Raw genomic sequence first — 25546 nt, 5'->3', positions numbered from 1 at the left:
ACTGATGTGTGAAAAAGGCATTACTCGATTGATTCTCAGCCCTAATACAAGCACGGTATTCTCTTCTCTGTTTACATCGCAGCGATGAGCAGTGTAATTACAGTTCTGCCGTAAAACCCCTTTTAAAGAAGTTATATATTACAGTTTCCTTCTGCAGCAGGTGCTCACGTTGTGCTGGTGTTCTTGGGAGTAGACTGCAGTCGTACAGGATCACCTTGACGACTAGAATTTTACTTTCAAATTAAGACAGCAAACACAAATAAGGTCAATGTTAGCAATATGACATTTGCATTCATTTGCCAAGATGAGAGTAATTGTACAGAGATGTAACTGACCCCTCTCTAGTGGTATGATCCATACTGCAGACACTCAACATCAAAGATTAAAAACAGGACCTAGATTTCTTCTAGACCAAAAGCTTTCCTGTATTCACATCTGAATGTAATAGCAGGAGAGGACCGTTCACCGCCAGACCTCACCGACTATAATGGGATCCGGACAGTTTCAGTCATGACTGCTGTCTACTTCGCTGTATATGGGAAACCCCAGTGGGCTGCTCCTCGGCTGGAACAGTCTACCAGGTTCAACAATGCAGATATGTGAAAATAGCCTTAAAGAATTATTGTTATCACAGACAAAGGAAGATATATCAATAGAATTTGACATTACTTTCAGGTCTGTCAGAACCTCTAAATTCCAGAGTTCAAGTGATAGTGGCTCTGCTTACCTGCGCAGAGAGCGGCGCTGTAGTTTCATGCACAACTAGTAAGCTGGGAATACCCCTGTGCAGAGAATGACTAAAAGACAAAACATTAAAGGGGTTATGTCACTTCAGCAAAGGGCATATATTGTGTAGAGAAAGTTCATACAAGGCACTTAATGTATTGAGATTGTCCGTATTACTTCCTTTGTTGGCTTGATTCATTTTTGATTGCATTATACACGTATTGTTTCCATGGTTACAAGCACCCTGTCATCCAGCCGTGGTGGTTATAATTTCACACTATAGGAAAAAAAGATCTTCTCTGGTGGCTGGTACCGTGGGAGTGTGGTGCTTTTTCCTACAATGTGCAAGCACGGCCACCGTTTCTGGAGTGCAGGGTGGTCGTAACCATGGAAATGAGAAGTGTATAATGCAATGGAAAAATGAATTCAGCCAGCAAAGGAAGCAATATGGAGAATCACAATACATTAGTAAGTGTCTTGTATTAACCTTGTCTACACGATAAATGCCATTTACTAAAGTGTGAGAACTCCTTTAAGGGTACCTGCACACAGTGCAGGCGGGTTACATGTAGTTGTTCCATGATTTTAGGGCAGCAGATTTTAAAGAATTTTCCATGTCAATATTTGCATTAAAAAAAATTCTGCAGGGCTCTAAGCTTAATAACCGGTGTCACTTCTTAGTATGTACAGTGTTGTGCTTTTTCATAGGTGTATAACATTTATATCTAAATATCATAATTATAGTGGATTTGATATTGTATATACACCCCCCCCCCCCCCGTATTGTGTTATATTCACCATTGCGTATGTATTTTAAAGTAGGTCGAAAGAGGTTCATGGAGAGAACACAGTTCATCTAATTTCTTCTCCGTAGATGTACCAGTCTGAGAAGAGTCATTATTGTCTCCTTATAAATGGATGGCTGAGAAGGATATTTTCCAGACGCATCTGGTACTAATTATCCCTATGGTTTAATGTCTATTGATGAAGCAGAAAATCTGTGATGTATATGCATAATGAACTTTAGTTTTTAGTATAAAATGATCAATAAGACATATGTATTGTACTATATTATTGGATATTAGGAAGGACATCAATGCATTATCTTATATATTTCTCACTAGGAACGCATACACTCCTAAAGCATGATGAGAAGAATTTTAAGTGTAAACTTTGTTAGTAAAATAGTGTTATTTTAACCAACAATCAATCAACCGTTGGGAGTAACAGAAGAGACGCACATGTCTGTGAGAATACAAGGTCCATTAAATTCTTATCGGTACCATAAATTTAGTAGCTTGGGAAGTGACTCAAATGGTACCCAAACGTCTGTTTTAGGCTACTTCCACACTTGCGTTTTGTGCAGATTTGTAATGGACAGATCCATTCAGGATAATCTGCATCCGTTCAGAACGGATCCGTTTGTATTATCTTTAATATAGCCAAGACTGCTCCGTACTTGAACACCATTGAAAAGTCAATAGAGGACGGATCCATTTTCTATTGTGCCATATGTCAGTGAAAACTGATCCATCCCCATCGACTTACAAGCAGCGTTTTTGTGTCCATCTCCAAAGCGGAATGGAGACTGAACTGATGCATTCTGAGCGGATTTTTTTCCATTCAGAATCCTTTAGACTACAAACTGATCCGTTTTTGACCGCTTGTGAGAGCCCTGAACGGATCTCACAAACTGAAAGTCAAAACGAGAGAGTGTAAAAAGTAGACTTAATGGGTCCATGTGTCAAAGTTAATCCCTTGGCTCCGATCTATGATTCCTTATGTTGTGTATGGAATGTAAGATGAAATCAGACGTGGACATTTAACCCTGAATGCTATCTTTTTTTGCGGATCCGCAAAAAACGGATACCATTCAGTATTTTTGCAGACCCATAGACTTTAATGGTGCCATGTCCTGATTTTCACGGACAAGTATAGGACATGTTTCACTTGTTTTGCGGAACCGTGGAATAGAAAAGTGACCCGTAAAAGTGAATGGGTCAGCATCTAATCCGCAAAAAAAAATTGATCCGCATGTTTGCAAATAGCATACGGCCTTCTGACAGCCCTTACTAGTATGATGCTAATAGCTTATGCAATAGTGACACCTAGGTATGAATAGGTAACTTTACACCAACAGTTGAAATGCATTCTGGGTGATATAGTGACAGTCATTATCATATGTACACGCCTACCCAACAATCATTGGAAAACTCTGCATTAGGAAGGTGTGTCTAACTGATAAGTCTTTGATCATAAACCACACACACATGAAGGATAACACAGGAACAAAGAAAGACCCCAGGAGAAAAATCCCAATTATCGGAACGGACTTCAGAGCTTTAGCGCGGATGTATAATGTTAAAGTACTACTAACTACATCAATATTATCACTATTCAGTAAAGATGCATATTACTGAACAGAAGATCTAAGATTAATATCGTAGAAAATCTGATTGGAATATTCAATTCCATAGTTAATATCTGTCCTGATAATTTATAATTGGTGTAGCAATACTACCCGATATCAGATATGGGTCATAGTTTGAGCAGAGCAAGGGTTTGAATTTACCTTAATCAATATTAAGTTTATTGTGTGTATCTCATAATTGTCGTCGGAACGGTTGAATTACATTTTTATGTTTGAGAGGTGATATGGAACGCTGGTATTCATGTTAGAGCATTCTAGTGGCAAATTTAGGGCACTGCATATAACCATTATTGCATATTGAGTTTTTTCTATTGATTGAGCTTTGATAGTATTTTAAGTTATTGCATAATAAATTGTTAACATTTTTGCATAAATGCTTGTACCATGTTTAACCGATTGCACAATATAATTAAATTAACGACAATCTGAGGTGTTTTATACATCCACCTCTAGGATCAATTCCCAGGGCTGTGGAGTCGGAGTCAATTTTGGGTACCTGGAGTCGGCAAAAAATGAACCGACTCCTACTAAATTTAAATAGGAATACATTTTTTTTTTTTAAAAAGCAAGTTTAAATGTCCGAATTCATCAACAGTTATAATTAATGACTTCTCTACTGTAAGAATAAAAGCCAATGCATGCAGTGCCTCACGTAACCGCAAAACAAACGGGTTCAGTGATGTGAAGAAGCATGCTTTTCATATGCTTCACTATATGGCACGTAATGCACAATTAGGAGTGGCAATACATATACTTTCCATTGTGTTGTGTTCTGATGTTACAGGGAACACAATGCCCATGGTTTACCTAGCCTCTCACTGATAAGGGATTAAGTAAATATGTGTTTTGCAGGACTAGAGACACTTGTATAAGTGAAGGGAATGGAGGGGCAATAGTTCAAGACTGAAGCTGTAAACCATTGGAAAAACTGCTGTCATTCAGCTAAGGCTATAAAACGTGTAAACTCAGAATGTTATCTTAAACTTTAAACATGACTATGGGATTCTTCTAGGGAAATCATGTTTTAAAATAAATGTCCCTTCTTGGATCCTCCCACTGCCCTGTCTTCAGCAGAAGATCAGCACACAAAGGAGAAGGCAGCAGCTTCTGCCCAACTACCTCTCTGTGCTAGAAGAGCTTAGAAGAACTTTCTTTCCTTCAAGGAATGTATAAAATACATTCGCATATTAAATACAGAGGAGTCGGGGAGTTGGAGTCGGAAGTACAAAAAACTGAGGAGTCGGAGCATTTATCTACCGACTCCACAGCCCTGTCAATTCCTTTTAAAAAATGTTCCTTTGATCCTTTCTTTTATATAAAAGCATTTGCTTTATATCCCTGACAACAGATCACTTTATTGCAGTTATCTTATCATTACAAGTAGGATTACAATGACTGTTAGCACCTATATAAAGATAACGCAGGATCCACTCACAATAGGTAATGGTCACAGCGTTTCTACTCTATCTTGACCTCTGCAGAGGTCATGCCTAGAAACCTTTCCCATAGAAGTCAAGGAGTTATCTCTTGTGCCTATGTGGCTGGTGTAAAGCATCTTGCTGTAGTGCTGCAGTAAACGATTATTTTAGTAATTAAGTATTCTACCGATCTATTTTTTACGATTGAGTAATCCAATTTTAAAAATAAAATCAATAGACTGTTTTCCTTCATAAAAACTCATTAGACCCCAATACCCTTCGTTCCTCCCCCCCCCCCCCCCACTCATGCTCCCTAGTCACATGACAAAGGAATCCTCAACGCAAAAAATTTGCATCGAGGATTTTTTTGCGTTGAATTACTCAAGTCAATCGAGTAATCGTTTCAGCCCTAAAACACTTAAGAACCGTTCAGGAAACAGTATAAAAATGTCCGCAATGAGAAAATAAAGAGGTGCGTCACTAGCTGGTTTTAACTGGCAGATAAAATGTCAGCGACACATTCCCTTTAATATACACAGAAAATCCGCACCAAAAACTAAACCAAAAAAATAGTTTGGATTTATATGTGGTTTTATCACGCAATTTTGCATCCCCTGTGCTGTAAAACTGACCTGTCACTTTCATTCTCAGGGTCAGTACGATTACAGCAATACCACATTTGTATAGCTTTTCTTGTGTTTAATACAGAAGAAAAAAAATAAAAACACCTTGAAAAAAATAAAATAAAGTTTTTTTCCTATTCATCGGCGTATTCTAAGTAGACCACTTTAATTTAGTAGTTATGTGTATGGTGGTGTGAGGGATAATTTTTTGCCAAATGATCTGTACTTTTCATTGATACCATTTTGCTGCGTGTATGACTTTGATCGCAGTTGGCCTTATGGGATAAATATTTTTTATATTTTAATAGTACAGCCTCTTCAAATGCAGCGATGCACATGTTTATTTTTGGGAAAGGGGGGTTGCATTTTTATATTTATTATTTTTTATATAAAAACAAAACAAAACAAAACTTATAGTTCCCCTAGGAAGCTTGAACAAGCAATCAGATTGCTTCTCACAGAGCCCAATGCATTATAAATGGAGTTTATGAGACTTACACTATGGGGTCATTTATTAAGACCGGCATTTTAGACTCTAGTCTTAACACCTATATCTGGCAGTGGATCCGGCGAAGTTATGAAGAGGCGCCGGCCTCTCCATAACTTCGGCACATCCAGCACCAGTCTAAATGCAAGACAGCTTCTTAGCAGTCTTACATTTAGACCATTTTCTACAGCTAAAACAGACCATACCTTATGCTCCATGGTAGCGGAATCTGTAACGGAATTTAGATAACCCAAACCTTGTATACCGAACTTGAAAGTTCTCTCATCCCTAGTCATTCGTACTTATCTACTGTAGTGGTCCTATCTTTTTGGAACAGCAGCGGTATGGAATTTCAATGGCAAATAGATGACAGGAAAAAGTACTGCAGAGAAAATGATGAAAAAATACAAAGTGGCAACACGGTGGAACAATTTAGATGGGGTGAACAGAGAAGCCCTACAGAAAAAAAACTGGGTTAAATCTACTCCAGGAAAAAGACCACATTGTTTCATTCATTACTGGTTGGCCCTCTAACAGTGATCACATTTCCACATGATAGATAAACTTATGATCGGCTGGGGGTATGATCACTGGGGCTCCCACCAATCATGAGAAAAGGAGCTCAGAGTTTTCTGTGTAAATTGAGAGAGTACCTACACATGAGTTATCGTTTCAGCCCTAATCTGCATGTTAACCCAATACAAAAAAATCCTCAATGCAAAATTTTTTGCATCGAGGATACGTTTCTGTCATGTGACCACAGAGCGCAAGTGAAGCGCTTGCCATTACTCAACGCTCCGTACCACGCTGCAATGTCCTCCTGACACAGTCAGGACATAGTGCTTGTTTATGTGCACTACGACCTGACGCTGTGTGACATCAGTACGACAGTGCAGCGTGTGGAGACTTATGGTTAGGAGGGGGGAGCCTGATGGCACTGCACTGGGGAGGGCCTGATGAGTTTTTATAAAGGAAAATGTTCTTTTAATTAGTTTATTCTTATTAGAGTACTTGATTAATCATTGGATTATTCGATAGAAGACTTGATTACCAAAATAAATCGATAGCTTTAGCCCTAATGCAAATTATACAGACAATTTTCAGTGTGTGTCTCAGACGTCACCATTTATAAAGGGTGAAATCAGCAGCTAAAACGGCAAACACTGAAAACATCCACAAAGTGTACATGAGATTTCTTTACTCTCACTTTGCTAGAAGTACTGTGGCACACTGCAGGTTTTCCGCATGGGAATGTGCACCAAAAAAACCTGCATATTCTGCATCGTATGGAGGTACCCTCACTTGTGCGTTGCGTCAAAATTGCAGCATGCTCTATTTTGTGCGTTTTTCACGTAACGCAGGCCCTATATAAATGAATAGGGTTGCTTAAAAAACGCAAGCATCCGCAAGCAAGTGCGGATGCGGTGCGATTTTCACACACGGTTGCTAGGAGACGATCAGGATGGAGACCCAATCATTATTATTTTCCCTTATAACATGGTTATGAAGGGAAAATAATAGCATTCTGAGTACAGAATGCATAGTACAATAGCGCTGGAGGGGTTAAAAAATAAAATAAAAAATAATTCAACTCGCCTTAATCCACTTAATCGCGCAGCCGGCATCTCTTCTGTGCAGGAACACCTGTGGTGACGTCACTCCGGGGGCCATGTGATGTCACCACAGGTCCTGTTCCTCCACACAGCTAAGATGAAGACAGAAGGAGATGCCGGCTGCGCGATCAAGTGGATTAAGGTGAGGTAAATTATTATTTTTAACCCCTCCAGCGCTATTTTACTATGCATTCTGTATTCAGAATGTATGTTTTTCCCTTATAACATGGTTATAAGGGAAAATAGCAATCTACAGAACACCGATCCTGTGAAGGAGTTCGGGTTTGGGTACCAAACATGCCAATTTTTCTCACGCGAGTGCAAAGCGCATTACAATGTGTTGCACTGTTCCTGCAACGCACCCGCACCTTTTCCCACAACGCCCGTCTGAAAGAGGCCTCAGTGTGCACGGGTAACCACTACATTTATCTCCATGGGACCATTGCACAGAAACAGCATTAAATGGAGTCTTTCACCTAATCTGAGCGTTTTAGACCGCTCAGATCAGGTTATAGACTCTTTAACCCTCATTACGATCATACCTTTGTCTTATGTGTCCCTCGCCCAGATAATGAAAATAACACTTTTTAAACTTATGCAAATTACCTTCTGAAGGTGCCCAGGGGCAGCGTTACTGGGCGATGTGCCCAGAAAAACACACCTCCAGCCGGCGGACGTCACGAGCGGCACCAGAGGACGGCGGGCTGGGAACTGGCCCGCACCTGCGCACTGCTCTGCCCATTATGGGCAGATGAACAGCTTTTCATATTGCGCATGCGCCGGCCAACTAAAGACAGCCGGCCGGCGCATGCGCAATATGAAAGGATGTTCCTCTGCCCATAATGGGCAGAGCAGTGCGCAGGTGCGGGCCAGTTCCCAGCCCGCCGTCCTCTGGTGCCGCTCGTGACGTCCGCCGGCTGGAGGTGTGTTTTTCTGGGCACATCGCCCAGTAACGCCGCCCCTGGGCACCTTCAGAAGGTAATTTGCATAAGTTTAAAAAGTGTTATTTTCATTATCTGGGCGAGGGACACATAAGACAAAGGTATGATCGTAATGAGGGTTAAAGAGTCTATAACCTGATCTGAGCGGTCTAAAACGCTCAGATTAGGTGAAAGACTCCCTTTAAAAACCAGCTTTTTTAACTAATCGATTTCAGATCTATGATCCAAAGCTCGCTTCACTCAAGCCTAAAGGGGTTGACTTGAAACAACGCTACCCATGCTATTTTCATCATAATGTATTATACTGGCGGGGACGCCTCCTGCTCACAAACAGCTACTTTGGACAACCTATATTTGCGAAGATTTACAGCAGGATACTTGCAGTGGAAAAGATCTGGGCAGATTTCGGGCCATGATGTTACAGACTATCAAATCTGCAGGATGCTTCTTGTCACCTTGTGCATCTGATGCCAGTCTACAGGTAACATGCTCATGTTGGCACACATGATGAGGACGCAGCAGCTGGCAGATATGACAAATCATGCTACAAGGAGATATCTAGCATTCATAATTACACTGGCTCATGGGAATCAATTAACTAAGAAAGATTAGATTATGAAGAAATCCTGTCACATGGCTCACTATAGCATTAGCAATGGTTGGGCTGCAGCAAAACCAAATACTTCAGTAAGTGCTGGGCTACACAAACCAAACTGTCCTCAGAGATCCTAGAACCCCTCTATATCCCTAGACAATAAAATGTGCGATATTAACGTGCACTGGGCTTCATGCAATAGTAGTGTCCGTATTTCCATCAAACAACGGATTTTTCTCACTCCCATCAATAGAAATACAATATAGAGAAGAATAGGGCACGTTCTATAATTTGCTGAAAAGCCAGACAGATGCGCAAAAAACATGTGACCCACAGAAATGAAGGGGTCAGTGTGCTATCCGAAAAAACTGCATAGCACGCAGACACTTCTGTGGGGGTTCTGAAAAGAGCTAAGCAGGCGCACTTCGCCTATTTTCAGACCCACAGATAATGAATTGAGAGCACAACGCAAAGAGCTCTGCTATTTTCAAACTACTATAGAACTGATATCAAAAGACTACAGCTATCAAAGCCTCATTCACACGTCCATGCTCAAATCCGTGAGCAGGTGGTCAGTGATGCATCCGTGAAGGATCTGTGTTTGGTCCCTGTCCTGCACAGCTGAAAAATAATTTTCAAAGCATCTCTTCCTAATGATCTGTGAAACACAGATGCAACACAAATGGCATCAGTGTTTTTCATGGACCCATAGACTATAATGGATGTGATGGATCCGTGAACAGACAAAATAGAGCATTAATCTATGATGAAAACACAGACCGTGCTTTAAAACACCGATGTCTGAACACACGTTAAAATGAATGGGGACATGTGCTGTCCGTGGAACACTGACGTGTGAATGAGGCTTAATGGCTTTACAAACGCATCTAACATACCGACAGCGAACGCTGGATCCACAGTGTCACTATAAAACACTGGAATGTGGGTGAACGCATGTAAACGCCACACAAATGGAATAAGGGCTTTATCCATCAACCTGGTTAGGGCTACTTCACATCTGCGTTTTTGCTGGATCCGTCATGGATCATCAGAAACCCTTCCGTCAGGATAATACAACTGCATGCACCAGTTATGAACAGATCCGGTTGTATTATCTTAAACATAGCCATGACGATCTGCCACTAAAACCATTGTAAGACTCCATTGACTAACACATTGTGAGTCATGACAGATCCGTCTTGCTCATCCCAGGTTGCACTCAAAAACTCTGCTTGCATCGCTTGTGTACGCCACGGGAACGCAGTGAAACAGAACAGAATGTATTTTAGTGTACCCCGTTGCCTTCAGTTCAGTGTTTTCCCCCCCGCTATTGAGATCCTATGATGGATCTCAATAGCAGAAAGGGAAAGCGCAGATGTGAAAGTAGCCCGACTGATGACTTACCAGGAAAAAGCAATATCTGGTCGGAGGGGTTCAGACTTCTGGCACACCGCGGACTCTTCACAGGTCACCATGCACAGCACTACGCTTAGTAGTGCGCCCGAATGGGACAGAGCTATACACAGGCCGTGTGACTGATGGATGTTTAGTCACAGGGCTAGGAAGAGGCCACGGCGCTCACCTGACCATCATGGCGAGCCCCCACCAATCAGATATTATCAATCCTAAGAGTAGAGCATGAATATTTAAAGTGACCCTCTGGTACAACCAGGGAATGAACGGAACACTTACATGGCAACCTCCTTTCATCATTTCAGGTAGACCCGCCAATTCCCAGATGTCCATGAGGTAAGCAACATCAGCAGCATATCTTAAAAACTAAAGTGATCCTGGAAAACCCTTGTAAGGCTGGATTCTCAACCTTTTAATAGGATTTTTGAAGACTCCAGATGTTAGCGTAAAGTCTGGAGGAATTTTTAAACATACATTTTTTTCATTGCGGCTTTTTTATTTTTCCAATCAGGGTGTGTTTTTGGGTCCACAGCACTTTATGCAGCGTGTTGTAGAAATACTCTTTGTAGAGAAAACATCAGAAAAAATGCAATTCACATATGTGAAAATAAAAACAAAGGCTTTGAAAACCGCATGAAAAATACCACATGGTTTTTTTATGGCATTTATTTATTTAAGCAGCAAACTAAATTTACGTGCGGCTTATCCACTGGACAAGTGTTAAACGCTAGATTGTGTAGGTCTCCACAGTTGGAACCCCACCACATACCCCCCATCCACAAGGCCAGAGGTACCAAGAGTTTGAATGGAGCGAGGGCCTACCATGCATGATGCTGCTCCAAAGTCTATGGCACATCTGGGACTATGGTGGCATATCACTAGGAAATGACATCAATATCAGATAGGTGCGGGTCCCACCTTTGGGACTCACTACCTGTCCAGAGAATGGGGCCCCCAAAATGAAGGAGAGCATGCTGAACATGTACGGCATGCTCTCCATTCATTGCTATGGGAGAGAGAACACAGTTAGCCATTTTCATAATTCCCATGGCTGTGACTGAAGAGGGCACCACGTAAGCGCGGTCACCTCTCCAATCACCGCTATCAGACTGTCCTCACCTATATCTTAGAACTCTCATATCAGTGAACGGGAGGCACATGAGTGGCTGCTTTCTGTTCACTTTGGGGATAGAAACAGGTCCCAGATGCAGGACATGCACCTATAGGACACTGATTGCATACCCTAGCACAGGGATCAGCAACCTCTGGCACTCCAGCTGCTGTGAAACTACAACTCCCAGCATGCACAAGTACTTGGCTGTTCTTTTAACTCCCATTGAAGTGAGGGGAGGATTATGGGAGTTGTAGTTTCAGAACAGCTGGAGTGCCGGAGGTTGCTGATCCCTGTCCTAGCAATATGCCATGAATGTCCCAGATGGGAATACCCATTTAAGGATGAAGTATCACATGTGGCATTTCTGTGGACAGTCACAAGCACCCTAAACGAACAGTGGCACCCACGGTCATCTGTAAAAGAAAAAAAAGAGGGGACACTCTCTGGTGAGATTCCTCCTAGGTCACTGTATTAATGTTTTATTGTATAAAAACTAGGGATGAGTACATGTGATGACATCACCGCAGGTCCAGCAGAAAGAAAAGGATATCGGCTGCGCGATCAAGTGGATGAGGTGAGTTTTCATGTTTTTTTTAACCCCTCAATGGCCATTTTATTTAGCATTCTGTCTTAAGAATGCTATTATTTTCTATTATAACCATGTTATAATGGGAAATTATAAAATCACCTAAACCAGTTACAGTAAAAAGCCCGGGTTCAGGTCCGGGTACCTAAACTCGCAAAGTTCAGTATGAACCCGAACTTTACAGTTCGGGTTTGCTCCACCCTAATAAAAACCACAAACAAATACGCTACGCGTTTCCTTGGCAGTTCGCCGTCTTCATCCAGCCATGTGAAAACATGTAGCTGTTTTTTTATTTGTTTTTAGACAATAAATCACCTACCTCGAAGTATCTGATGCAACACGCTGTTTTTATATGCTACCTTTGGGAGCTCTTCACCCACAGTCATCTGGACATTTGATGTTCCCTGTATATTGGGTCATAATGCCAAGTTGCTGGGTTGTAACCCAACTACCGTCAGTTTGTATGCTCTCCTGTGTTTGTGTCAGTTTTCTTCAAGGCCTCAATTTTCCAAAAAAACAATGAGAGAACTTACGTTCTATGAAATGGTCTGTAGGATGTATAACATGTGTGCATACAAATACAGATTGCAGGCACTGGGGGGACAGGGACGTATTACTGTATAGGCATTATCTTTATTTCAAGGGGATATCTGGGATTTTGATATTGATTGCTTAGCCTCAGGAAAGGTCTTCAATACCATCAGCGGGGGGCTGACTTCTGGAACCCCGGTCAATCTGATATTGATGACCTATGCCTAGGACCTGCCATCAATATCCCCTTTAATTAGTAGCCAGGCATTAATTATTTCCAGAGACATCCAAAAAGTTAGGAGTCAGCAGATTTCTAGGGGACACTGGCTACCCGACATTTGTCAAACCCAGAATTTTTCATCCCATGAGGTTGCACATTTTTTTTGTGACTTTTCAGTGTTTTACAGCATGCTCACTTTTCTGAAAAGCAGGCATGGTGTGGGCAGAACTTAGTGGGAAGGGACATGCCCTACCATAGTCCAGCAAATTTATTACAATATATGCCAGAAACCGGTATGAATTATAGCTCAAATCTACTGCACAGTTGGTGTAGATTTGATTTTTGTTCCCTTGGATTATTGGTCCTTTTACTCCAGCGCTAGCATGTGAAATGCCAGTCTTAGCCTATGGGTGGTGTCCCACATACCAGCCGCGGGTTGGCTATTACCCTACATTCACATCTGTGTTGTGAAATCCAGCAGAGGAACGGCCTGCCTAAGTTCATCGTATCCAGTATAGCTGGATAATGCCGTGAACCATCGGATCCCCATCGTCTACAATGAGATCCGACAGGGGTCCGGCTGCTTTCCGGCCTAAATGCTGGCTTTCGCCCCAACAAACTGTCCTGCATGCACGACATTTTGTCCGTTCGAAAGCCTGTCAGATTTCACAACAGATGCGAACACGGCCAAAGACCCACTTGTTAAACTGGTTTCTGATTCCACACGGTTTGCTGCCATTAACCAACCTCCACTAGTAAGCACTTATTCCATTAGGAAAACCTGAATTTGGGGTTTTGGCTGCAGTTGGGTCATGCCGGGCCTTAAATATGGGACACCACCCTAAAGTTTCTGCAACTGAAAAATCACTTCCATTCATCTTAATGAGGCCTGAAGAAATCTATGCGCTTCCCGCCAAAACAACCTCATTCATGTGAATGGAACGGATTTTCAGCCACAAAATCTGCTGCGTGTAAAGAACCATGCCACCAATATTCAACACATGATGGTACGAATGATCAACTGTGCCATACAGTACGATGATGCTATGTTTAAATGTACTAAACCAATCTGCTCCATCAGAGTTCATTTACCGGCAAGGACAGATATCGGGTAATTATTGAGACTGAATTAAATGTTTCCGATGATCTGATAGTCAGCGGAGAGGAGAGCTGTATTTACATGCAGCAATCACCTCCGCTTTATGGAGACAAGCAAGCAGTACAACGATCGCTTGTCCGCATAAAAAATCTTTGGGGGTCATTTACAAAGACTGGCACTTCATGCCGTCTTTGTTTCTCCATTGCACTGAGATTTGTCTGGGCTGAAGTCCCAGGAGAGCCCACGCCACTTCCCCCACTGCGAGGACAGCATAAAAACACTGATGCAACAAAATAATGTCGCGCAAGCCTATGACTTTATGCCAAAAAGTGGTGTGGCGCACTTTGAAAACGACCCCCAGTGTTCAAGCACTGCAGATCACTGCTTAGGCTACTTTCACACTTGCGGCAGGACGGATCCGACAGGCTGTTCACCATGTCTGATCTGTCCTGCGGTTATTTCGCCGTGCCGCCGCTCCTTCCCAATTGACTAAAATGGGGACAGGGGCGGAGCGGCGGTGCACGGCGAAAGCCGCCGGACTAAAGCCTGACATGCAGTAATTTTAGTCCGGCGGCCTTCCGCCGTGCACCGCTGGAGCTCCGCCCCCATTATAGTCAATGGGGACGGAGCGGCGGTCCGGCGAAATAGCCGCAGGACGGATCCGACATTGTGAACAGCCTGTCGGATCCGTCCTGCCGCAAGTGTGAAAGTAGCCTTAGACTGGAGGATTTGCTGCACAGAAACTATGATTTTTGATGGCAGTAGAACAACCCGATCTCCCGAAGAGCGAGCATTTGCTTGTTCATTCGCCGGGACCTCTGACATAGGTCAATTATAGGGATTGAGAGTTTCTAAAAACATTTATCAGTTCATGTAAGGCTACTTTCACACTCACGTTTGGTGCAGATCCGTCATGCATCTGCCGATATTAAAGGGGTTGTCCAGGTTCAGAGCTGAAACTGGACATACCTCCATTTTCACCCCGGCAGCCCCCCTGACATGAGCATCGGAGCAGTTCATGCTCCGATGCTCTCCTTTGCCCTGCGCTAAATCGCGCAGGGCAAAGGCATTTTTCTGAGTTCCGGTGACGTCCCGGGGCTCTCTATGGGGCTGACGTCACCGGCACTGATGGGCGGGATTTGGCTCTGCCCTAGCCAGTAAAACGGCTAGAGCAGAGCTAAAGCCCGCCCCTCAGAGCCGGTGACGTCACCGAACACACTGCTGGGCGGAAGTTACCGCCCGGCAGTGTGTTATTGAAAACACAAGAGCCTGTGCCCTGCGCGATCTAGCGCAGGGCACGGGAGCGCATCGGAACATGAGATGCTCCGATGCCAGGCTCAGGAGGGCTGCTGGGGTGAAAATAAGGGTATGTCCGGGTTCAGCTCTGAACCCGGACAACCCCTTAAAGGATTTTGCACATTATCGGTATGGGCATCTAACCTTGCCAAGAATGCAGCAAGCGCTTGCGATACTCACCATCCCTGGTCTTCTCTGATGGGGCCCGCGCTGCACTGTCCTGACCCCGTACAGCGTCAGGACGTAGTGCACACACTATGACCTGACGCTGTACAATGTCAGGTGACAGTGCAGCGTGGGCCGTAGAACATAGGGGAGCACGACACCAGACCCGGAGATGAAGAGGAGCAGCGGCACAGGAGAGGTGAGGATTTTTTTTTTATTATTCATCTGAGGTCTGATAGGGGTTAATCAAAGGCTGATCTGAGGTCTGATAGGGGTTAATCAAAGGCTGATCTGAGGTCTGATAGGGGTTAATCAAAGGCTGATCTGAGGTCTGATAGGGGTTAATCAAAGGCTGATCTGAGGTCTGATAGGGGTTAATCAAAGGCTGATCTGAGGTCTGATAGGGGTTAATCAAAGGCTGATCTGAGGTCTGATAGGGGTTAATCAAAGGCTGATCTGAGGTCTGATAGGGGTTAATCAAGTCAGTGAGGAGGGGGATGGTGTGGAAATTGGCGTTTGGCACTAGTATATTATAAATGTAAATTATAAATTGACTACCAACTAAGGGCTTTATTAACTTATAATGTACTTTTATAATATACTAGTGCCAAATGCAAACCACCTCAGTGACAATCGACTAATATAATATACAAAATATCAGTATAAATTATCAGCTATCGGCCTGAAAGCTCAGATTATGAGATATAGATAAAATATATATATATATATATATATATATATATATATATATATATATATATATATATATATATATATATATATATATATATATATATATATATATATATATTATCTGCAGACGGATCCGTTTGTATTATCTGTAACACAGCCATGATGGATCCGTCTTGACCACCATTGAAAGTCAATGGAGGATGGTCCGTTTTCTATTGTGCCAGATTGCGTCAGTGAAAACGGATTCGTCCCCATTGACTTACATTGTGTGCCAGAACGGATCCGTTTGGCTTAGTTTCGTCAGACGGACACCAAAACGCTGCGTTTTGGTGTCCGCCTCCAGAGCAGAATGGAGACGGAACTGATGCAAACTGATACATTCTGAGCGGATCCTTTTCCATTCAGAATGCATTAGGGCAAAACTGATCCGTTTTGGACTGCTTGTAAGAGCCCTGAACGGATCTCAGAAACAAACCAAAACGCCAGTGTGAAAGTAGCCTAAAAGGCCCATAAGACTAAAATAATACACCCAAACGAAAGAAGAAAACTGAGAAACTAAGAAACAAAAGATTAGAATTATGCAATGTTAGCATTCAGCTTCCCCAGAGCTGAACTCTGCCTTCTCCAGCAGTCCCATAGAGAATGAATGGAGCAGCCAGGCACATGCACCCCCTAACATACCATTAGGACAGGGACTACTGTTCTTGGGATCGCTGGGGGTCCCAGAAGTCAGACCCCAAACCAATCAGCAATCCCCTATAAAGCTGATAGGGATAACATGTAGTAACTGGAATAGCCCTTTAATACTTCCACGGCATGACAGAATACCGCTACTCCTGTATACATGAGATGAACAGTAGTAACTGAATAGGCTCGTCCTCTATACCCCCCGGCGGGGAAGGGTAAATGCTGGCCAGCTCTGATGAGGAACCAAACAGCATGGTCTGATCAGTACCCACTCTGCTAATCCAATCAGGGAACACACATCTGCTCCATTGCCTCTTAAAGGGAACCTGTCACCCAAAAATCGCCTATTAAGCTGTTTACAGTACCTTATAGTGCTGTATAGTCGTTTCCTGATGCACTTTTTGTTAGTTTTGCCGCATGTATGCTCAGTCAGAAATCGATGTTATATTCAGCTGCTGCCCCGTGCTTGAAGTCAGGCTTGAAGTCACGGGGGCAGCGGCCTCGGCGTCTTACATGGCCCTCTCCCCGCCCCCTGCCTCTGTGACTGACAGCCGAAATCCGATTCCGGGACCGCGCTCAACGGCCGCATGCGCAGTAAAGGGCGGCAGGAGCGCGGTCCCGGCTGCCGCGCGTACTACGCGCCGTCTTACTTTCGCCGCACTGCGCATGCGCCCGACATCCTGTATCAAACGCGCCCGCGCCCAGATGCCGGGCGCGGGCGCGTTTGATACAGGATGTCGGGCGCATGCGCAGTGCGGCGAAAGTAAGACGGCGCGTAGTACGCGCGGCAGCCGGGACCGCGCTCCTGCCGCCCTTTACTGCGCATGCGGCCGTTGAGCGCGGTCCCGGAATCGGATTTCGGCTGTCAGTCACAGAGGCAGGGGGCGGGGAGAGGGCCATGTAAGACGCCGAGGCCGCTGCCCCCGTGACTTCAAGCCTGACTTGAAGCACGGGGCAGCAGCTGAATATAACATCGATTTCTGACTGAGCATACATGCGGCAAAACTAACAAAAAGTGCATCAGGAAACGACTATACAGCACTATAAGGTACTGTAAACAGCTTAATAGGCGATTTTTGGGTGACAGGTTCCCTTTAAAGGGACAGAATGCAGCTGGAACACACACAACATGTTACAGACTGCAGTCAGCCCACAGAGGACTATAGCTGAGTGACCAGCCAGTAATGGAGGTCCAGAGGGATGGGATCACACAACTGGACAGTAATGCAGCATGGACCCATCAGTACCATCGTATCTACTTGGACACGACCTAGAGCTCTCTGTGCACTGATCCCTATGGCAGACTGGGCGCCTGCGAGCCCAATATTTATGAATGAGCCGCCCCCACATGTGACTCCAGGGCTCAGCGTGGCCATGTCCCCACATATCACGTCCATTCCCACTGCTATGTCGCAGCTACGCACGAACCTGACCGGCTCCGCTCACCTGGTCTCCTGGTTGCTGAACTTCTTGGTGACCACCTTGCCCAGCTCCAGCCCCAGGCGGTCTGCCACTTTCTGGGAGAGGTCCTGGTGAGAGCTGCCGCTGAACAGCACGATATTAGGCATGGCGGCTGTGTGCAGGGCTGCAGCTACAAGGTGGATGGAGGACCGGGGGTGAGCCCAGAGCAGACGGTGAGGAGAAGGCTGGCGCTGAGGTGTCCTCTCTACTGCTATCACGGCGCACTGCTCGGTGTCATGTGGAGGCAGCGGGGAGGGAAGCTGGAGAGGAAGTGATGGCGGAACGTCCTCCTGTCTCAGGGTCAGCCCGCCCTCTTTTCCCGCCTCCGCCTGTCTGACTGGAAGATGTGCGTGCTGCGCTCACGGCAGTGTGAGACCCTGTGCTGTGCTCACGGCAGTGTGAGACAGTGTGCTGTGCTCACGGCAGTGTGTGCTGTGCAGTCACTCCACGTTACGTCCAGTGTGTATTATCATTGGGTGTCGGTCAGAGCTGTAAGCCGTCATTGTGGCAGCAGGCAGCTCCGTGTTACATTGTAGTGAGAGATTTATTACAGAAAGACCCTGGCAGCCATGTCTGTGAGGCACCACTTCTCGCACATCCATCATTTTCTGCTGTTTATCTTATCAGTCATACGCACCAAATAAAAGTTCTAAGGGGGGCATTTTAGGTAGGCCGACTGGCATCAGGAGTGCCATCAAATGGAGCATGCCTCTTACTAAGACCCCGTAGTCATCGGATCTCAATAGCGGGGGAAACGCTTCAGTTTTGCCCCCGTTCATTGTCAATGGAGACAAAACTGTACTGAAGGAACAGGGTGCACCAGAATGCGATCCCATGACCCACACAAAAGTGCTGCAAGCAGTGTTTTTGAGTGCGTCTTGAGATGCGGAGTGAGACAGATCCGTTTTCTTACAATGGTTTGAGAGTTGGCTCTGTCTTGGCTATTTTAGACATAATACAACCGGATACGTTCATAACGGATGCATGCAGTTTTTTTGCTAATCCATGACGGATCCAGTAAAAACGCAGATGTGAACGTGGCCTTACACCCACTTCCCACCCTGCTCCACTCATCTTTAGAAAAGCGGTGAGTGGTGTACAAAGTTCCCAAAACATTGCACATCTTTCCACAAGCATGGCATGCCCCCAAAGTTGCAATTTATTTATGCCAGAAAACTGCATGGGCCATAGAGCAAGCATGGCCAACCTGCGGCTCTCCAGCTGTTGTAAAACTACAACTCCCACCATGCCCTGCTGTAGGCTGTCTGGGCATGCTGGGAGTTGTAGTTTTGCAACAGCTGGAGAGCCTCAGGTTGGCCATCCCTGCCATAGAGGAATGATAAATGCCCACCTGAGTTAAAGGGATTCTGTCGCCAGGATTTCACTCTCTGAGCTGTTACCATGACCACATCAGTCTCCATGATTTATATTACAATATTCTAGTATTACTGCCCTGTGTCTTGTTATTTGTCTATAAAATCGCTTTTATTAACCACTTCAGCCCCCCTAGCTGAAACCCCCTTAATGACCAGGCCACTTTTTACACTTCTGCACTACACTACTTTCACCGTCATGCAACTTACCACCCAAATGAATTTTACCTCCTTTTCTTCTCACTAATAGAGCTTTCATTTGGTGGTATTTCATTGCTGCTGACATTTTTACTTTTTTTTTATATTAATCGAAATTGAAATTTCTGCAAAAAAATTAAATTTTTCACTTTCGGTTGTAATAAAAAAAAACTACATTTCTATATAAATTTTCTCTAAATTTATTGTTCTACTTGCTTTGATAAAAAAAAAAAAAATGCAATAAGTACCGGTATATATTTATTGGTTTGGTTAAAAGTTATAGCGTTTACAAACTATGGTACAAAAATGTGAATTTCCGCTTTTTGAAGCAGCTCTGACTTTCTGAGCACCTGTCATGTTTCCTGAGGTTCTACAATGCCCAGACAGTAGAAACACCCCACAAATGACCCCATTTCGGAAAGTAGACACCCTAAGGTATTCGCTGATGGGCATAGTGAGTTCATAGAAGTTTTTATTTTTTGTCACAAGTTAGCGGAAAATGATGATTTTTTTTTCTTACAAAGTTTCATATTCCACTAACTTGTGACAAAAAATAAAAACTTCCATGAACTTACTATGCCCATCACGGAATACCTTGGGGTGTCTTCTTTCCAAAATGGGGTCACTTGTAGGGTAGTTATACTGCCCTGGCATATTAGGAGACCTAAAGCGTGAGAAGTAGTTTGGAATCCAAATGCGTAAAAAATGCCCTGTGAAATCCTAAAGGTGCTCTTTAGAATTTGTGCCCCTTTGCCCACCTAGGCTGCAAAAAAGTGTCACACATGTGGTATCGCCGTACTCAGGAGAAGTAGGGCAATGTGTTTTGGGGTGTATTTTTACATATACCCATGCTGGGTGACAGAAATAGCTCTCTAAATGTCAACTTTTCCCATTTTGTTATACAAAGTTGTCATTATAGAGAGATATTTCTCTCACCCAGCATGGTTATATGTAAAATGACACCCCAAAACACATTGCCCTACTTCTTCTGAGTACGGCGATACCACAGGACACTTTTTTGCAGCCTAGGTGCGCAAAGGGGCCCAAATTCCTTTTAGGAGGGCATTTTTAGACATTTGGATTCCAGACTTCTTCTCACACTTTAGGGCCCCTAAAATGCCAGGGCAGTATAAATACCCCACATGTGACCCCATTTTGGAAAGAAGACACCAAGGTATTCCGTGAGGGGCATGGCGAGTTTATAGAAGTTTTATTTTTGGCACAAGTTAGCGGAAATTGATATTTTTTTTGTTTTTTTCTTACAAAGTCTCCCTTTCCGCTAACTTGTGACAAAAAATTCAATCTTTCATGGACTCACTATGCCCCTCAGCGAATACCTTGGGGTGTCTTCTTTCCGAAATGGGGTCATTTGTGGGGTATTTATTCTGCCCTGGCATTTTAGGGGCCCTAAAGCGTGAGAAGAAATCTGTAATATAAATGTCTAAAAATGTTTACGCATTTGGATTCTGTGAGGGGTATGGTGAGTTCATGTGAGATTTTATTTTTTGTCACAAGTTAGTGGAATATGAGACTTTGTAAGAAAAACCTAAAAAAACAATTTCCGCTAACTTGTGCCCAAAAAAAATAAAATCTTCTAAGAACTCGCCATGCCCCTCAAAAGTGATCCTTTTATAGCGCCGCAGCGATTTTACGGTGTTTTTGCAGTGATCAGAAAAAAAATATTCTGTCACTGCGGTGGGGCGGACTGAACGCAAGTGTGCGCACAAGATCAGGCCTGATCGGGCGAACACTGCGTTTTTTGTAGAGCCTATAGAACATGTCCTATTCTTGTCCGCAATTGCAGACAAGAAAAGGCATTTTTTCTATATAGTTCTGGCAATGTGCGGATCCGCAAAATGCGGAAAACACATTGCCGGTGTTCGTGTTTTGTGGATTCGCGGATCCGCAAAACACATACGAACGTCTGAATGGAGCCTTACAGGGGGGTGATCAGGGAGTCTATATGGGGTGATCAGGAGTTAATAAGGGGTTAATAAGTGACAGGGGGGGGTGTAGTATAGTGGTGTTTGCTGCTACTTTACAGAGCTGCCTGTATCCTCTGGTGGTTGATCCAAGCAAAAGGGACCACCAGAGGACCAGGTAGCAGGTATAGTAGATGCTGTTATCAATACAGCGTCTAATATACCTTTTAGGGGTTAAAAAAAATCGCATCTACAGCCTGCCAGTGAATGATCGCCGCTGGCAGGCAGTAGATCCACTCGTTTACCTGCCGATCCTGTGAACGCGCGCGCCTGTGTGCGCGCGTTCACAGGAAGTCTCGCGAGAGGACGCGCCGGCGCGTCCAGGAGGAATAACAGGGCCGTCGCCAGGACGCAATCCTGCGTGCGGCGGTCCTGTAGTGGTTAATATGCAAATTACCTAAATAAGGAGCACAAGGGGCTGTCCCTCTGGCCGTTGGAGCCCAGCCGCACCCCTTCTCCTTGAGTCCAGCACCGCCCCACTGCTAATTTATTCCTGGTGCGCGAGATTATGGCGCACCAGGAATATGAGGTTGGTGATGAGTGAATACATTAGCAGTGAGGCGGTGCTGGGCTCAAGAAGAAGGGGTGCGGCTGGGCTCCAACGGCCAGAGGGACAGCCCCTTGGGCTCCTTATTTAGGTAATTTGCATATTAATAAAAGCTATTTTATAGACTAATTACAAGACACAGGGCAGTAATACTAGTATATTGTAATATAAATCATGGAGACTAATGTGGTCATGTTAACAGCTCAGTAAGTAAAATCCTGGCGACAAAATCCCTTCAAAGGGTATGGCACATTCTGCAGTACTTCCACGGGCTCACATGCCACTTTCGCATGGTGGTCCAGTAAATGTCCCCAATTTGACTGAACACCACACTTTTTAGGACAAGCTGGAATTTCCCTATCCTTAAAAATGGAGCAAAGATTTTGATATTGATGTCTGTCTTCAAGATAGGTCATCAATATCTGATTGTTAGGAACCCCTCGGACCCCCACTGAACAGCTGCTGTGCCTAGGCCATGTGGCTGATCAAAGTGACTTCACTGATCAGCAGGGGGTTGGGAGTCGGACCCCCACCAATCAGATATTGAGCACCTATCCATGAAAATCAGGGACGTCTTTAACCTCTTATGGACACAGGGCGTACAGGTACGCCCTGATGTCCTGGTACTTAAGGACACAGGTGCCCTGTGTATTTCCAATCACCGTCGCACGGTGGGTGGTGATTGGAACTGGGTGCCTGCTGAAATCAATCAACAGGTACCCTGGGTTAATGCCGAGGGGGTTCCTGTGACCCTCCCGTATTGGCGATCGCTGCGGATTAACCCCTTCTATGCCGCTACCACGGCATAGAAGGGGTTTGTGTTTGAGGGAGCCCATCGAGTCCCCGTGCTGCTGTGGTGGGGACTCAATGTCTCAGAAGGCAGCCCGATGCCATGCAGAGGCTGCCCAATGCCTTGCACGGCATCGGGACCTGCCTTCTACGGGAGCCAAGGAGATCCAGCTTCAGGCTAGGTCTCCTATGCAAACTGTTTATGTACCTCTGCATTGCAGAGGAGATCAGACCCCCAAAAGTGAACATCAGAAATAAAGTAAAGAACAAAAGTAAAAAAAAAGTTTTTAATAAAGTAATACAATTTTTATAAAGTAAAAAAAGAAAAAGAAAACACCCCTTTCCCCTTATTTTATAATAAAAAAACGAAAAAAAACCCACACATATTAGGTATCGCCGCATCCGTAATGACCGGCTCTATAAATATATCACATAATCCACCCTGTCCGATAAATATGATAAAAAAAATTAAAAAAACGTGTAAAAAAAAACAACAATTTTTGTCACCTTACATCACAAAAAGTGCAACACCAAGTGATCCAAAAGGCATATGCCCCCCAAAATTTATCTTCTAAGTCCCTTTTAGAGACCCTCGGGATATTACTTGAAAATCTGATGTGGTCTTATTGGACCAAAAAATCCCTGTAGGGGTCTCTAACCAATATTTCAACAGAAAAACTTATCTTTATTTTTACCACTAAAAGACTTACACACACAAAAACTATTTAAAATTGTCAGGGTCCAATGAGGTGATGACAATTTTTCATGGACACTAATAATTCTTAGTAGTCTTATAAATGTTCCTTTGTGCCTATTGGGTGCATTATTTGGGGCACATTCCAGTCCGTCCTTTTTAGGCTCCTTTTACACCTGCGTTCAGGTGTCCGCTCGTGAGCTCCGTTTGAAGGGGCCCTAATGCATTCTCAGTGGAGGCGGATCCACTGAGAATGCATCCGCCTGCCAGCGCTCAGCCTCCGCTCCGCTCAGTGAGCGGACACCTGAACGCTGCAAGCAGCGTTCGGGTGTCCGCCTGGCCGTGCGGAGGCAAGCGGATCCGTCCAGACTTACAATGTAAGTCAATGGGGACGGATCCGCTTGAAGATGACACCATATGGCTCAATCTTCAAGCGGATCCGTCCCCCATTGACTTTCAATGTAAAGTCTGAACGGATCCGCTCAGGCTACTTTTTCTAAGTAATAATGCAGACGGATCCGTTCTGAACGGAGCCACCGTCTGCATTAATATGAGCGGATCCGTTCAAACGCAGGTGTGAAAGTAGCCTTAAAAATACCTATTTTGTGGGGTACTTATGACCAGTCCACATCAACAAGCTTTATATTTAAGTTGTTAATCTGGTCTGTTTAAGAGTAATAGGTAACACATTTCCCGTGTATTACAATGTATCAATGCGTGCGAGCACCACCTAAATCTGTCTCCTATAGTCCCTATTAAAGGGTTCCATCCATGGCAGCCTGAGCTTCCTGCTCAATTTGCTACTGGGTGCTCCACTGCAACACGGTATGCTTCTAGCTACTGTTACTAACCACTCACTAGAACTGCACTGTATATGGTTGGATTAGACACGGTCAACTCCCTTACTCACTCTCTGGTATGTATCACTGTGCCGCTTATACTGCTCCCTTCACTTCTCACTGTCCCTGTTTAAAAGATTGCACGCTACACTAATACACCCCTCCTCCAAAATAGTACCAATCTAACCGTCCCCTCATCTCGCAAAAAATGAGCACCTACCTAAGCCAATCACCCAAAAAAAAAAAAAAAAACTATAATATTAAGTTTGCATAATAGGCCTTATGCAAACTTAAGTAAATAAAAAAAAGTATACATATTAGGTATCGCCGTGTCTGTAAGAACATGCTCTATAAAAATATCACATGACCTACCCCTCAGGTGAACACCGTAAAAAAAAAAGCCATAGTTTTATTTATTTTTTTGGGCGACTGTCTTGCCAATTAGGCAAGGTCAGGCGCTTTCCTCAGGCAGCGCCACCTAGGGACAAGTGGGTATGGCAGCAGGACCATAGGCCATATTCAACATATCTCTCCATATTCAACTGTATCGCCATCTTCAGGACAGTTGAATGCTGCAGTGGGGCACAGGCCCTGTCATTCTGTCTGCTTCAGGCCTAGTGTTTGTATCCTCTCAGAGGACGGCACAGTCATCATCATGATTGGTCCACCAGAGCTGGGCAGCATACAGCTGAGCAGTGATGGCCAGTACGCAGTGTTCGCCAGCAAACACATGCGATCTGCCATCTTAACTGACAAGTCCGGCGAGGCACAGGTAAGTCCTTACCTCTGCCTGTGCGCGAGCCAGTCTGAAATTAAATGCGGTCTCTGGGAGCAGGCCGTTCCGAGAACGGCCCCCGGAGGCTATTGTTGGAACTGCCTGCTACCGGAAGTCTGCCACCAGCTTCTCGTTTGATATAAGCCCGGTCCGTTAACGGGATTATATAGGGTGAGAAACCAACCCGCGGTAGCTTATAACTAGGCCGAAACACGGACGTGGGGATTCGTGATCGAGATTCAAAATTCAT

General features: G+C 44.3%; 1 protein-coding gene across 1 annotated transcript in view; it reads right to left on the bottom strand.

Moving 5' to 3' along the window:
* Positions 1-18378, bottom strand: part of PRPS2 (phosphoribosyl pyrophosphate synthetase 2) — a 58116-nt gene extending 39738 nt beyond the window's left edge. Inside the window, exon 1 of the mRNA XM_044285281.1 lies at positions 18085-18378. Within this exon, the coding sequence (XP_044141216.1) occupies positions 18085-18206 (122 nt within the window). The 5' untranslated portion in view covers positions 18207-18378. The remainder of the gene's footprint in view (positions 1-18084) is intronic.
* Between the last annotated feature and the right edge of the window lie 7168 nt (positions 18379-25546).

Source organism: Bufo gargarizans, chromosome 3, assembly GCF_014858855.1.
Source record: "Bufo gargarizans isolate SCDJY-AF-19 chromosome 3, ASM1485885v1, whole genome shotgun sequence".
Lineage (NCBI taxonomy): Eukaryota > Metazoa > Chordata > Amphibia > Anura > Bufonidae > Bufo > Bufo gargarizans.
The sequence above is the reverse complement of the archived record's forward strand: the minus strand, read 5'-3'. Positions and strand labels throughout refer to the sequence as shown.